This window comes from Acomys russatus, chromosome 4 (assembly GCF_903995435.1).
Source record: "Acomys russatus chromosome 4, mAcoRus1.1, whole genome shotgun sequence".
Taxonomy (NCBI): Eukaryota; Metazoa; Chordata; class Mammalia; order Rodentia; family Muridae; genus Acomys; species Acomys russatus.
This window is the reverse complement of record NC_067140.1, coordinates 26,150,590-26,163,568: the sequence shown is the minus strand read 5'-3', so window position 1 is coordinate 26,163,568 and position 12,979 is coordinate 26,150,590. Positions and strand designations below refer to the sequence as shown.

The following is a 12,979-nucleotide window of genomic DNA, read 5'->3' as shown; positions in this document are numbered from 1 at the left end:
GTCTTCCCTGTTTCAAGTGTTTTTAGTTCTGTGGTGTTAGACACACACACACACACACACACACACACACACACACACACACACACACACACACACACTCGTGTGCACGTACGCCTGTGCATGTTTCTTCCCATGGCAAATGGACCGGCTTGTTTGTATTTAATGTCCTGCAGTGTGGTGCTGGATGTTTCGGGCTTGTCAGACTGGAGAAAGAACCCATTTCTCTGGAAAGTATCATTTCAAAGCTACAAAATAGGACTGGCATGCTGGAGTCCTCAGATGTTAGAGAATTTAAGTTCGGAGGGACAGGGTTTTCCTGTCTGAGGTGACATTGCTGTCTTTCCTGTTAACAGGGAGAGTCCTGGTTCTCCCTGGCCATTACCAGAGAACTGAGTGGTGCGGCTCAGCCATTGTTTCTGTGGGTGTTCCAGTCTTTGCCCCAGTTTTCAATGCACTATCCTCACCTTGTCAACAAATGGCACTGTGCCTTGCTGTCCCCTCCTCACCCTCCTTCCTTACCTCCCTGTGTGAGGCTTTGTGGTGCCTCAGTGCTGCTGTTTTCCACTCTCTGGGCCTTTGTGTTAGTTCCCAGAGCAGTGCTCCCAGCCTCTCCAAGAGCAAGGCTGCGGCTTCCCACGGGGCTGCTCCCTGTGCTGACGGCCTCCGGTGCCTCCTGCAGGTGGTCCCTGGCACAGAGTTCTCTCAGAGGGTGGCAATCCTCCTTTTGTGTCCTCTGTCCGTTTCTCTACAGGAACTGTCATCTTAGTTCCCTGGGTGGGTGTTCTTCCTATGGTCAGCTTCAGGTCTGTATTTAGCAGTGCCTCTGTTAAAGAACTTGGCTGTTTGTGTGTCTCGCTTAAGGAAAGCCTCCTACATAGATGGGCTGGGGTGGTTCCTTGCTACAGAGGCCTGAGTTTGATCTCCAGCATACACACGAGAAGGCAGGTGCTGCCGTGTGTACCCGTAACCTCAGCACTGTGGAGGCAGCACAGGTGAGACAGTGATTGAGACACCTCGTCTCAGATGAGGTGGCCGTGCACTTTTGGCCTTGAATGCACACTTGTACACATGCACCTGAGCATACACATACACGCGTCTCCTTGGCACCTTCTGTTTCTTTACCTGTGCTTGTGGGTTTGGTATTTGTTTGAGACAGCTGCTCTTGTAGCACAGACTGGACTTGACCTTGTTTTGTAGCTGAGCGTGATCCCAACCCCCCATCCCCCATCTAGTTTGGGGATCACAGGCATGTGCCACTGCTTCGACTTTCCTTTCATTATTGTTGTTATTTTGGTTTTTTGAGTCTGAGTTTCTCTGTGTAGCCCTGACTGTCCTGGAACTCTCTCAGACCAGGCTGGCCTTGACCTCAGAGCTCTGCCAGCCTCTGCCTCCAACATGCTGGGACTAACCACAGCCAGCCAGGATCATACTATTCTCTCATGCTTGTTTTCCTTAGTGTCTTTAGCTTGTTTTATACAATAAACATGTTTTTGTTTGCAGTATTAAGGCTCATTTAACTAAGGGGTTTGCACATGCTAGAGAAGCTGTCCCCTCTATTGTGTGATAGCCAAGTGTGGGATTCTGTCACTTAGGCTAAAGTGTCATAGAGCCCCTGGCAGACATCCAGACATACTGCTGACAGCTCTAAACCTTCATTGAAGGGTCTGTCAGGCTTGTCACTGTAACGTCACTGTTGGTATCTGTGGAAGCTCTTGTACTCACCATTGTTTTGCACTGTGTTGTTGCCTGCATCTGCTCTGGTGTGCTAGTGTTTTCCTGGCTTTTTTAGTAAGTGTATCTCGAGAAAGAGAGCTCGGCCTTCCTTTCTACACCTCAGTTTTTGAGTGACTTGGTCACTGCCTCAGCGGGCCTTGTTTTGTGTCTTGTACTTTCTCACTATCGCTTGTTTTTTCTTTTCCAGCTTTGGTGATTTTGAGCTCCTTAGGCTGGTTCTGGATCATTTTTGGTGTCCCGTCATTTCCCACAGTTTACTTGCTTTCTAACACCATAACGTATTGGCGACTGCATGGCAGGCCCTTTGTGGGAAGCACAGATGTTCTGCTGGAGGTCGTCTTCAGAATGAGCTTGGCACAGGGTGGGTGCTGGGTTCTTGCCAGACTCTTGCTAGCACAGGCTACACTCAGCTGAGGGCATGGAGCTGTCTGTGCGCACAGGCTCCACTTACTGCTGTAGCTTCTCCTCACCTCTCGTTTCCTCTGGGGACTTGAGTCTCACTGTCCCAGTTGCGCTGCTGTTTGCTCAGTTTCTGGTATGAAGTGAAGTTTCAGAGTATCTGTGCCCTATGAGAATATGCCTTCTGTGAGAACCCACCCTGCACAGCTGCTGTGTGTTGAGCCTTATAAGCCTACGTGGCGCCTGCGTTGCCAGAGTGACTCCTTCCTGCTGCTCCAGGGGCCACACTCTCTGAAGCTCAGTAGAGGACATTGTCACTAGTTAAGCCCAGGGTCACATTGCCCATGCTGGCTGAGTCTCGTTATTTTGGGTAAAATGTTGCTATGGTTCTACGAGTCAGAACTTTACAAAAGAACATGCAAGGAAGTGCCTGCCTCTTTCCCTTCCCATTCCCATCTCCCATGGGCCATCTTTCCTTCCCTCATGGAAAAGAGACCATGACACTGGTACCCTTGGCCCTTCTGTCAGTTCTCTATGTGTAGTGTGCAGTGTGACGTGCACAGTGGCAGGCATGCTGTGGTGCTGAGCTGTTTGGCTGCTGCTGTGTTGGGAGGCAGGTGGTGTGAGGCGGGGAGTTCCATGTCTGTGGGAACAGATTTCTGGCATGGCTGCTAAGTTCCGTGGATATGTAGGGTCAGGACCTTGACCTCTGTGCTCTTGATTACTCCTGACAGTGTGGTTTGGGGAAGTCCAGTCCTTGTAGCCTATGGTCAGGGTGTGTTTGTTTCTACCTGTCTTTGGGGGATTTTGCTGTGGAAGGACTGTGTGCCATGTGGTGCAGAAGAATCCGTAAGTGACACCTGCAGTGCAGGTTGCAGCCAAGCATCGAGAGGCACTGCTTAGGTCAGCATGCTGCCTGACTCCTTTGCCTGCCTCAGCCTCTCCAGCAGCTCAGGTGCCTTCTGACACATCATGATTCTGTGTGGCTAGATCATGCTGTTGGCTTTTTTGTTTGTTTTTTGCTTTCCAAGACAGGGTTTCTCTGTGTAATAGCCCTGGCTGTTCTGGAACTTGCTCTGTAGACCAGGCTGGCCTCAAACTCACAGAGATCTGCCTGCCACTGCCTCTCGAGTGCTGGGATTAAAGGCGTGTGCCGCCACCACCCAGCTAGCTGTTGGGCATTATATCAGCTAAAGTAATTGGGGTAGGGTAGACAGGGCATCTCATGATACCAAGGCTAGCCATGAGTCCTGTACACAGTTGAAATTGGCCCTGAACTCTGCCAGTCTGCCTCCACCTCCCAAGTGCTGGGATCACAGGGTGCACTACCATGCCTGACCCTGACTCAACTGAAAACTTGCTGACATCAGGCTGAGCTCATTAGACTTGTTAATGTAAGCAACAGGGTTAGTGTCTGCTTGTCATGCTGTATATGATTACATGTGTTTTTATTTGCTGTGTTTTTTATGAGTTAGAGTTTTGTTTTGATTTTTGGTATGTGTGCATGTGTCTGTCTGTGGTGCTTGCACAGAGTGTCTGCACACATGACTTCATGTATGCAGAGGCTGGAGAAGGAACCAACACCCTGCTATTTGGGGGAGGCTGGCGAGCTGGCCAATAAATTCCTGGGATCTGTCTCCTCACTCCTAGTGCTAAGTGTCAGGCACAGTGAACCGTGACTGGCTTTTTACATGGTGCTGAGAACTGAACTCTGATCTTAATTCTTTTTTTTTCTCCCCTTGAGACAGGGTTTCTCTGTGTAGCCTTCTGATCCTAATTCTTGTGCTGCAAGTGCTCTTACCACTCAGCCATCTCTCTAGCCCCCTCTCAAAAATAAACAAACCAAATTTTCTTTTATCTTAAGAAAAACATTTTGTTGCCAGGTGTAGTAGCGCATGCCTTTAATCCCAGCACCCGGAAGGCAGAGGCAGGTGGATCACTATGAGTTCAAGGCCAGCCTGGTCTACAAAGCGAGTCCAGGACAGCCAAGGCTAACACAGAGAGACCCTGTCTAAAGAAAAAGAAAAACATTTTATTTTTGTTCTTTTGGGAGAGGGGTAGGGCTTTGAGACAGGGTTTCTCCGTGTAACCCTGGCTGTCCTGGAACTCACTGTGTAGACCGGGGCAACCTCAAACTCAAGATCCATTTGCCTCTGCCCTCTGACACCGGGATTGAAGGTGTACCACACTATTCCTGATTTCTTTACAGTTTTTGATTTACTGACTTGGCTATAGCTCAGGCTGACCTTGAACTCATGACCTTCTGCCACCCACGTGCTGGAATAGCAGGTGTTCCCTTCCACCCCTGCCTCCTTTGTGAAAGCTGTCCTGCTAAGGAAGGCTTACATTTGTGTTCTTGTGGTTGCTTTTGTCCTTAAGCAGGTTTTAAATGCCCCTAGCCTCACAGTTGTTTTCTTAGTGTAATAGAGTCTTCTCTTCAGGCCTCTGCCTCCCCTGCTCACTTATGACTGTGTGAGGCGGGCCTCTTGTTGCTGTTTTCCTTTGCAGCTAAAGTCTTACATGTTAGAGGGAGATAAAGCGGCCTCCAGCCACTCAGCTGTGCTCCTTGCTGCTGTCACCCAGTGCTGGAGATCACACTGTTTTGACTGTCATGTTGTCTAAAGGCACAGGTGCCCTGTTTCTCTTGCCTTGGTAACTTAGTTACTCTTTGAGAGCTGTTGTCACTGCCGTGCTGCTGCTGGGCCCTTGCTGTGCTGCAAGCCTTGCTCTTTCAGTTTGCTAGTTCCAGGCTTTCTTTGTATGATTTCCTTTCTGGCCATCATTACTCTGTTTTCCTTCTCCTGATTTCCTTTCTCCTTTTCCTGGACTTGCTTATCACTCATTGTGTGTTCACCTTGGCCTTTCTCCCTGTGGTCACTCTGTTTCTCCTTCTCTGTGAGATCAGTGCTTCTGACCTCTGACGCCTGTTGCTCATAGGCAGAGTGCTGCTGCCCTTGGTCACTTCATCTGTGCCCAAGTGTGGCGTGGGGTGATGGTGCCCTCTCCTGGTAGTACTGGGAACTCTGTCTGTGTTGTACCACCGACTTGCCAGTGTCTACTGACTATGGATGCTTGTTTTGAACCTCTCTCCTTCCTTCTCCTTCATTTCTCCCATGTGTGGAAGGTTCTGTTTTGCCATCTGAGGACCCACTGCCACCTTGTGAGGGATCTTTACTCACTGCCTGTGTTTGGACAATTTGGACACATGTCCTGGGTCCTTGCATTCTCAAGTCTCCCACGTGTGTCCACCTGTTGTGAGCACCCTTGCCAGGAGTGTGGTCGCATTGCTCTTCTAACACCCCCGGCTTTGTGTGGGGCAGTGTCTCTCAGGGTTTCATTAGCGCTTTGCACTGGGGAGGTGCTGAACCTCTTAGAATTGACGTAATTTCTTAGCAGGCTTCTGGGTGTTCATGACTGTCCTTCAAATGCTCTGCAGGTGAGTGTGGCTTCCAGAGGTACTGTCTGTAAGGGTGGAGCAGAGCTGGGGCCATCCATTGTGTGCTGCTGGGTAGGTGGCACTCCCGAATGCTGCTCTGACCTGAGGGCGTGCCATTATCTAGCTGATCAGGAGACACTGGTGCAGATTTGGGGTCTTAGAGTTTTCCCCAGGAACCCTCACTCTGTTCTGGGGTACAGAGCTCGACTCTTACTGGAGTAGTATTCCTTGGTGGAGAAAAGCATCAGATTGCAGCCTTGTAGTCCTGTGGCCTTGGGAAGGAGATGAAACCTAGTGTTTCCTTAGGATATAGAACTACTTTTTGCTATACAGGACCCGTGTTTAGCAAGCTGGCCTTACTATGGCAAGCTAGATAGCCAAGAGGCAGACTCACCCTTTTATTTAGCCTTTCAGTAGCCTTGGATGGGGTCAGGTGGGGGACTGCAACGTACACTCAGGAGGCCCAGACACATGGACCAGGGAGAGTTCCTCTGGTGCCTCCACCATGTGCTCGTGTCCCCGTCCCATGCCATCTGTTTCCATGCCCACCCTCCTCAAAGAGTTCTCCGAACTGTGGTTATCTTATTACAGTTTCATCGTCTATGTGGATGACAGCAAATGCCTTATTCCTGTGGCCCTGTATTGGGCTGTGAGCGAGCTTCAATCCCAGGAGCCAGGAATACATTCCATCTACGACTGTGCCTGGACTCCCCAGCTAAGGGTCCCCAGGGGCCTCCAAGATGCCACAGGCTGTATGGCCTGCGTGTGCTCCTGTACCCTGTGAAGGTTTTGGATGTACTTGGGTGCCACACAGTCTTGTAAGGACCTCAGGTCAGCTGGTCACAGTCCTAAGGCTGAGGGCAGCCTCTTCTTGCTGTGACCAATCCTGTGTGTGCTCAGAAAAGGGTGTCGCATCAACCTGCACCTGTGCCTTAGCTGCACTTGCGATTTTACAACCCAAGTCGCACCTTGCTGCTTAGGAGGCCTTAGAAGACAAGTGAGAGTTTGTGGTATCCTCACCTGACAGCTGAGCCCTCAGGTTGAGTGGGTCCAGCAGGTGTGCACCAGGTTGGAGGCCCAGGGTGGATGAGGAGACTACATGAAACTGTCTGGGCTTCCTCAGTGTCAATACTTGCTCATCAGCAAGTCTGGGGCACTGGTTTGGTCCTGTTTGTCTCAATCTCCAACTGTTAGTGCTTCTTAAGTATTGCATCTATGATGAGTGCTTCCCCCTCATCCCAGCCGTCAGCTGTTGAGCCTGAAAGTAGAGGTGTGAAATACGGCCTGGCACGGCCTGCTGCCCAGGCTGGGTCTCCGTGGGCCTGGCCACCACCTCGTCACCACCTGAGTTTCTCTTGGGCCCAGAGTCAGGGTGATTCGGGTCAGGTATATAGCAAGTGCAAGAAGAGTGGAGTGCACGTCTGGAAACGGGAGGCAGTTGGATCTCAACCTGCTCCAAGGCGCCAGGACCCTGACTCCGCTGCGCTCAGCCGTCCCTTCTCTTGCTGCTTCTGTTGCAGAGCCCTCCTCTTTACTGGCTTCCTTCCCAGCACTGGCTGCTTGCTCCTATCTAGATCAAGACCCATTTGAAGGAAGCTCACGTGCCCGCTGATCCGGCTGAAGCCCGAGGCGGCTGTGGGAGAAGGACTGTTTTCTTCATTCCTACCAGCTGCTCATTTTCACTGTGGCCCTTTAAGAGGCCACATGATCTCGTGATGAAACACTACTTGGGGGCTGTTACTGCCAACAAAATCCAAGGACATTGTCCACCGAAAAGGATATGGCTAGCAAAGTTATGGTGCAGACTGGGGACAAAGATGGACAGTGGTGGCTCCCAGCATCTGAAGAAAAGTACCCTGTCTTCATTTGGATGGTTATATGCATGAAGAAACTGTGGCCAGGTCATGCAGGCACGATTGTACCTGGCCAGCTTCCTGTGATTGCCACCTCCTGGCATGCCCCCCCCCCCCCCCCCGCCCCGTGGCCTCACGGGTAGAACATGGTGCTTCCAGTTTCTAAAGCTTATGGAGGCACAGTAGGGGTGCCACAGCAGCATGTAAACTTGAATGTGCACCAGCAATTTAACCAGCAGGACACACACCTGGCTCTTCACTGAGTAGAAGAGGAGAGCTGCCTGTTGGGATCGAGTGGTTTGAGCCCAGCAGGGGTCAGATGGAGGCAGTGATGAGATAGACTGCTAATGCCACCCCCTCGACCATCTGTGTCTCTGAGCAGGAAGAACTGGGCTGGCTCACTGGCTCCCTGGTCGCCCAGGGGACGGGTCTGCAGCAGGGCCTGGCCAGGGGAGCAGGGAGCCCCATCCCTTGGCCATGGATCACCGTCATAACCGCTGAGCATCGGCCTTTCCCGCTGACAAGCAGCCTGCCCAGCCCAAGCATTCAGGCCTAGTGCTTCTGTCAGCCAAGCAGGGATGGGACAATCCCAGGTGTGGCATCGAGTGTGATCTTTGGTCCCCTCACCTGAGCCTCTTGTACTATACTGTGCTGTGGTGGTGTGGAAATCGGGCCGCGTGGTTCAGAGGTCGGATGGAAGCCATGCTTTGTCTCCCTCACCCAGGGCCAGTGCTCTGGGCACTTCAGGGTCCTGCCCGAATGTGCTGTAGTGGGGAGTGGGGCCTTCGCCCTAGTTAGGGCCTTCACAGTTCATCTCCAGTCCTAGGTTGTGGATGGGGCTTGGCCACGCCTGTTTCCTTCAAAGCCAGGGCTCTTGGGATACTTGACTCCCCCCCCACCTCCCACTAATGCACTTCTCTTCTCCTTTCTTGTCACCAGGGCTCAGGCCCAGGCACAGCAGTCCCAGGCGGCTCCGGCGTGGGAACCCCCAGACAGTTCACACGGCAAAGAATCACGCGGGTCAACCTCAGGGACCTCATATTTTGTTTAGAAAATGAGCGAGAGACAAGCCATTCACTGTTGCTCTACAAAGCATTCCTTAAGTAACAGGATGAGCCGGCGTTTCTGATGGGACGCCTCGGACGTTTTTATATATTTGCAGATTACGCCTTTTTGTAACAAGCAAACGGGATATTGTTTAAAAACAGCCACCTCTTTACAATGGAGCAGTTTTATACTCCTGTTTCTAAATCAGCTCTTCAGTGCAGCAGCAATCGTGTCTGCAGCAGAGAGAGTACAAAGGCCTGTGGATGCTCTTACAGGACAGCTGACCGAGCTCATCCTCGACTGAGTGGCCTTCTTGCCAAACAAGCCATATTTAAAGACTATGGAAGCGCTTAGCAAATAATTAGCAGTTGCTCATCCTGTGTGCGTTTTGGTTCAGTTCACTCTGACTCACCCACTAGGTGTACGTCTACAGCCGGTGACCTCATTCACTTATTTTACTGTTGTAGCAGTCAGTTGGCGAAGCAAACTGATTTTTAGACTATTTATCACCCCACCCCCCACCCCGTCCCTTACCCTCCTTCTACATGAAATTCCCCAGGAATTCAACCTCCAAGCAGGTTACTTTCTGCTAGGAGGCCGGGGCGCAGCACCTGTACAAATGCATTTTATTTGCTGCTGTTTGGGAGCTGTAAGGCTTTTGAAGGAATCAAAAAACCCTTTCAGCATAAATGTGTTTTACTTGCACTGTGTTTTTAGCTCAGAGTGAAAACCTAGATAAAATAAAATCAGAGTTGAGAAGAATCAACAGACTGTTTCTCAGTGTGGATCAAGTGTTGGAAATGGTCGGTGTATTTTGTCAGTAATTGTACATAATTTTTGGCACATAACATGAAATGGCTATGTAAACTATAATTATTTTGCTAAGAGACTGTATGCAAGCTGTGGCCAACCTTACAGGCGTCCAGAGCAAAGCCCCTTCTTTGTACCTATTTTTTTATTACAAATATACTAATTGGTTCTTTATATTTTCAGAGGTTATTGTATTAAATTGTCTATTGATAGTACTTTTATGACTGTAAATACTTTGGCTTTCTCCATGTGGATTCTCATGTTAGACTTTAATTCGCACGTGTGAACTGAACGCTGATCAGTATTTTTTACCAACACCTGAGAACTGTTACACCTTTCATTTTATCTTTTAGGAAATCCCTGTCTTTCCATTTTTTCATGTAAATTTTGCACAGTTACTTGTTCATATGTAAATATTTTACTTTCAAAAATGAAGTTTTTAATTGCTATTGTTTTATATAGGATTGAAAGAAAATTAACTCCTTTATTAAAAACAAATTTATCTGTATTTGTCGAGCCTATTTTTCCAGTTTCTTAGTCTCTGGTCATGCCATCAAGACTCCTCTCTGGTCCTGCTGAAGCTGGGCCTTAACTATGAGGGCAGCCCCTTAGAGCTGGAGACGGGGTCCTGTGCTTACTCTATCCACCCAGAGAGGTTGTGTTCCTTGCACTCCAGGCCTTGTCTCGGGAGCCTGGCTGCACGTGGACAGGTGAAGTTCGGGGTAGTCACACTGAACCATGCCTCAGCAGAGTGGAATTTATTCAAGGTCCAGCAACCTGAGTCAGTGTAACTGGAGCTGGTCCCTGGGTAGAACCTCTGCCCACCTGGTGTTAAGGCCCTGCAGGCAGGCAGGCTTACCTAAAGCCGCTACTAGCCCCCATAGCATCTCCACTGTCTTGATCTCCTATAGCTGTAGTGATGAAGGACACAGACCAGACACCATGGACAAACCTCCTCAGGTCCTGGCTGGATGGCTGGAGGCCTGAGGTCCACGTGGCAAAGGTTGGCTTCTAGGGTTTTGTGGTGGCCCTGGGCATGCAGAACAGCACTCTATCTGCCTTCCTTCTGTCTGAGCAGTCCCTGGCCTGTGTCACTTTGTGCTGAGGCTTCCCTTTCTGTCAGAACAGTCTACTCGGGCCAAGGAAACCCAAGAAACATCATGTTAACCCGATTGCTGTAGCAAAGACCTCATCTTCAAATACGGGCACGTTTAAAGTCCTGGGGTTGGGATGCCACCATACCTTTTAGGCTGGGTGTGGGGGACACACACAGTTCAACACAGGGAGCCTACAATATTGAGAAGTGTGAAAAATGAGACCTAAAGTTTGAGGGCGGAGGCAGGCTATTGTGGCGGGCGGTGGGTTTGTGGGGTGACGTCCCTGTGGCCTCACTGCTTGTTTCTTGGTTTCCCGTCCTACACTTGACTGTAAAGGACACCGACTTTCTGTGCTAGTAGTTGACTTTGCTTTCCCTCTCTTGCTCTTCCTGCTTGTCCAGTCCTCCAGGACAGCCACAGTGAAGATTTAGTCTGTGCCCAGGTGAGATGACCCTACAGTGGTGGTATAGCCCCCAGGCTCTTCCACAGTTAGGTTCTTGAGTCACTTGACACTTGAGCCACACTCAAGGCCTGTGGTCAACTTGTGATTCTGCACAAATGAACAAATGGTTAGAAAACTTGGAAGCGTGCTGTTGACAGCAGCACACAACAGAGTGTGCCTAGAATGCATTTCATGAAGGCTGTGTAGGATACTAGTTTCCTGTTGCGTGACAACATGTCTGAAAGAAGTAACTCAAAGCAGAAGGGTTCGAAGGTGATGTCCACCATGGCAGGAAAGTCAAGGTGGGAGGGAGGAGCTCGAAGCGGCTGGTCACAGGCTTCCGGCCAGAAGCTCGATGTCCCCACTTACACAGTCCAGGATCCCAGCCACGGAATGATGCCACCCACTGCAGGGTCTCAATGGAATCAAGACAGCCACCCACAGACATCCTGTCTCCCAGGTGATTCTAATTCTGTCCAGTTGATGACGCTTAACAGCCTAAGATCCTCAGGCCAGAGCTGAGCTCTGTGCAAACCCCTAGGTCAGTGGCTGTCAGCCTGTGGGGTCAAGACCCACACAGGGGTCACATCAGATAGCCTGTACATCAGCCATTTGCATTACAGTTCATAACAGCAGCATTACACTTATGGAGTAGCAATAAAATCACTGTGGTTGGGGGTCACCACAACATGAGGATTTATATTAAAGAGTCACAGCGTTGGGAAGGTTGAGAACCACTGCCCTAAGTGGGGCAGTGCCAGGAGATTTTGCAGAACCACAGTCTGGATTCAGAGATTGACTTGGAGATGAGGGCTTAGAACAGCTGGGGAGACTGCTGTCCTGCCTCATGGGGCAGCCTCATGGTGCTGTGTTCAGTGATAGGGTGGTGGCTGGTCAACAGAATGCTCTCAGGTTGTGCAGGTTGTGTGGGTCATGGGGCTTTTGCCAATTACGGCCACAAGGTGGAGGGTGGGTGGTCAGTATCCAGCCTGTTGTCATGGTCACATGTCTGGTTTCTGTAGCTGAGTGCTGCTTTCTTGAAGGGAAGATTCACGGCCTAGTCTGGCCTGTCTGTGGTATTTACTGATCCATAATAAACAATTCAAATGGTGGAGACGGGGGAGACATCAGTGCCCGCTGAATTTCTCTGAAGTGTATTAAATTTCTGAAAAGTGAGATGTTACTTGGTGTCTTGAGATTGCTAAGTCATAGAGCCAGACGAGAAATAAAGTGGAACATAATTCCTTTTTAGAATTTAAAAAAAAAAAAAAAAAAAGATATCCTTCTGAAAATATGGCAGACGGCAGCAGCCTTGGAAAATGGTGTACCTGACAAAGGACTAAGACCCTGCTGCTTGGGCAGGCAAGGTGGCTTAGTGGATAAGGATGTTTGCCACCAAGTCTGCTGACCTGCACGGGGGAAGGAGAGATTAGCTCACAAGTTGGTCTCTGACCTCCACATTCGTTCTTTGGGACATGTGTGTGCATGCCGCCTGTGTGTGCATGGTGGCATGCACGCGCACACACACACGTGAGCCCTGGTAGATAGATGACTTTTCACTTTTCTCATTGCGTTGTCTAGAATATGTGTTCTTTGGTGCATGCATGCGCGCTTGCATACCCTCGCTCCCAAGAAACAAGTAGGGAAGAGTTCATTTTGCCTAAAGCTTGTGAGTGCATCATGACATCGTGGGCGAGTCACGGTGGCAGGAGCCTCAGGCAGCTGGTCACACTGAACCCAGTGAGGAAACGGGAGATGTGGCTGCTGGGACTTGGCTCCCTTCTCATTCACTCCAGGGACTCCGCCTATGGGCTAGATCTCGCTACCCTGACCTGATCTAGAACCCCATCCACAGACAAGCCCAGAGGCTTGCCATCTCCTTTCCCTAGATCATCCTGTACGGTTGGCATCATTAACTGTTCCCCACCACCACCACCCTTGGTGGGGCAGAGCCCGCATCTTAGTGCTTGGAATCGTTTGTACTTGATAAAGCTCAGAGGTTCCCAAAGGGCTAAGAAGTTCAGGTAACTGAGTATCCCATAGTAACACCCAAGAACATGTACACGGACACAAATATCCATTACCTAAGAAAGGTTGAAGTCACAACATCTGGTCACCAGCCCAAGTTCCCAGGCGCTCTAAGAAGCAGAAACAGCAGAAG

General features: G+C 50.1%; 1 protein-coding gene across 1 annotated transcript in view; it reads left to right on the top strand.

Moving 5' to 3' along the window:
- Taf4 (TATA-box binding protein associated factor 4) overlaps positions 1-9,773 on the top strand; it is a 67,032-nt gene extending 57,259 nt beyond the window's left edge. Inside the window, exon 15 of the mRNA XM_051143930.1 lies at positions 8,362-9,773. Coding sequence (XP_050999887.1) covers positions 8,362-8,529 — 168 coding nt within the window. The 3' untranslated portion in view covers positions 8,530-9,773. The remainder of the gene's footprint in view (positions 1-8,361) is intronic.
- Positions 9,774-12,979: the final 3,206 nt, after the last annotated feature.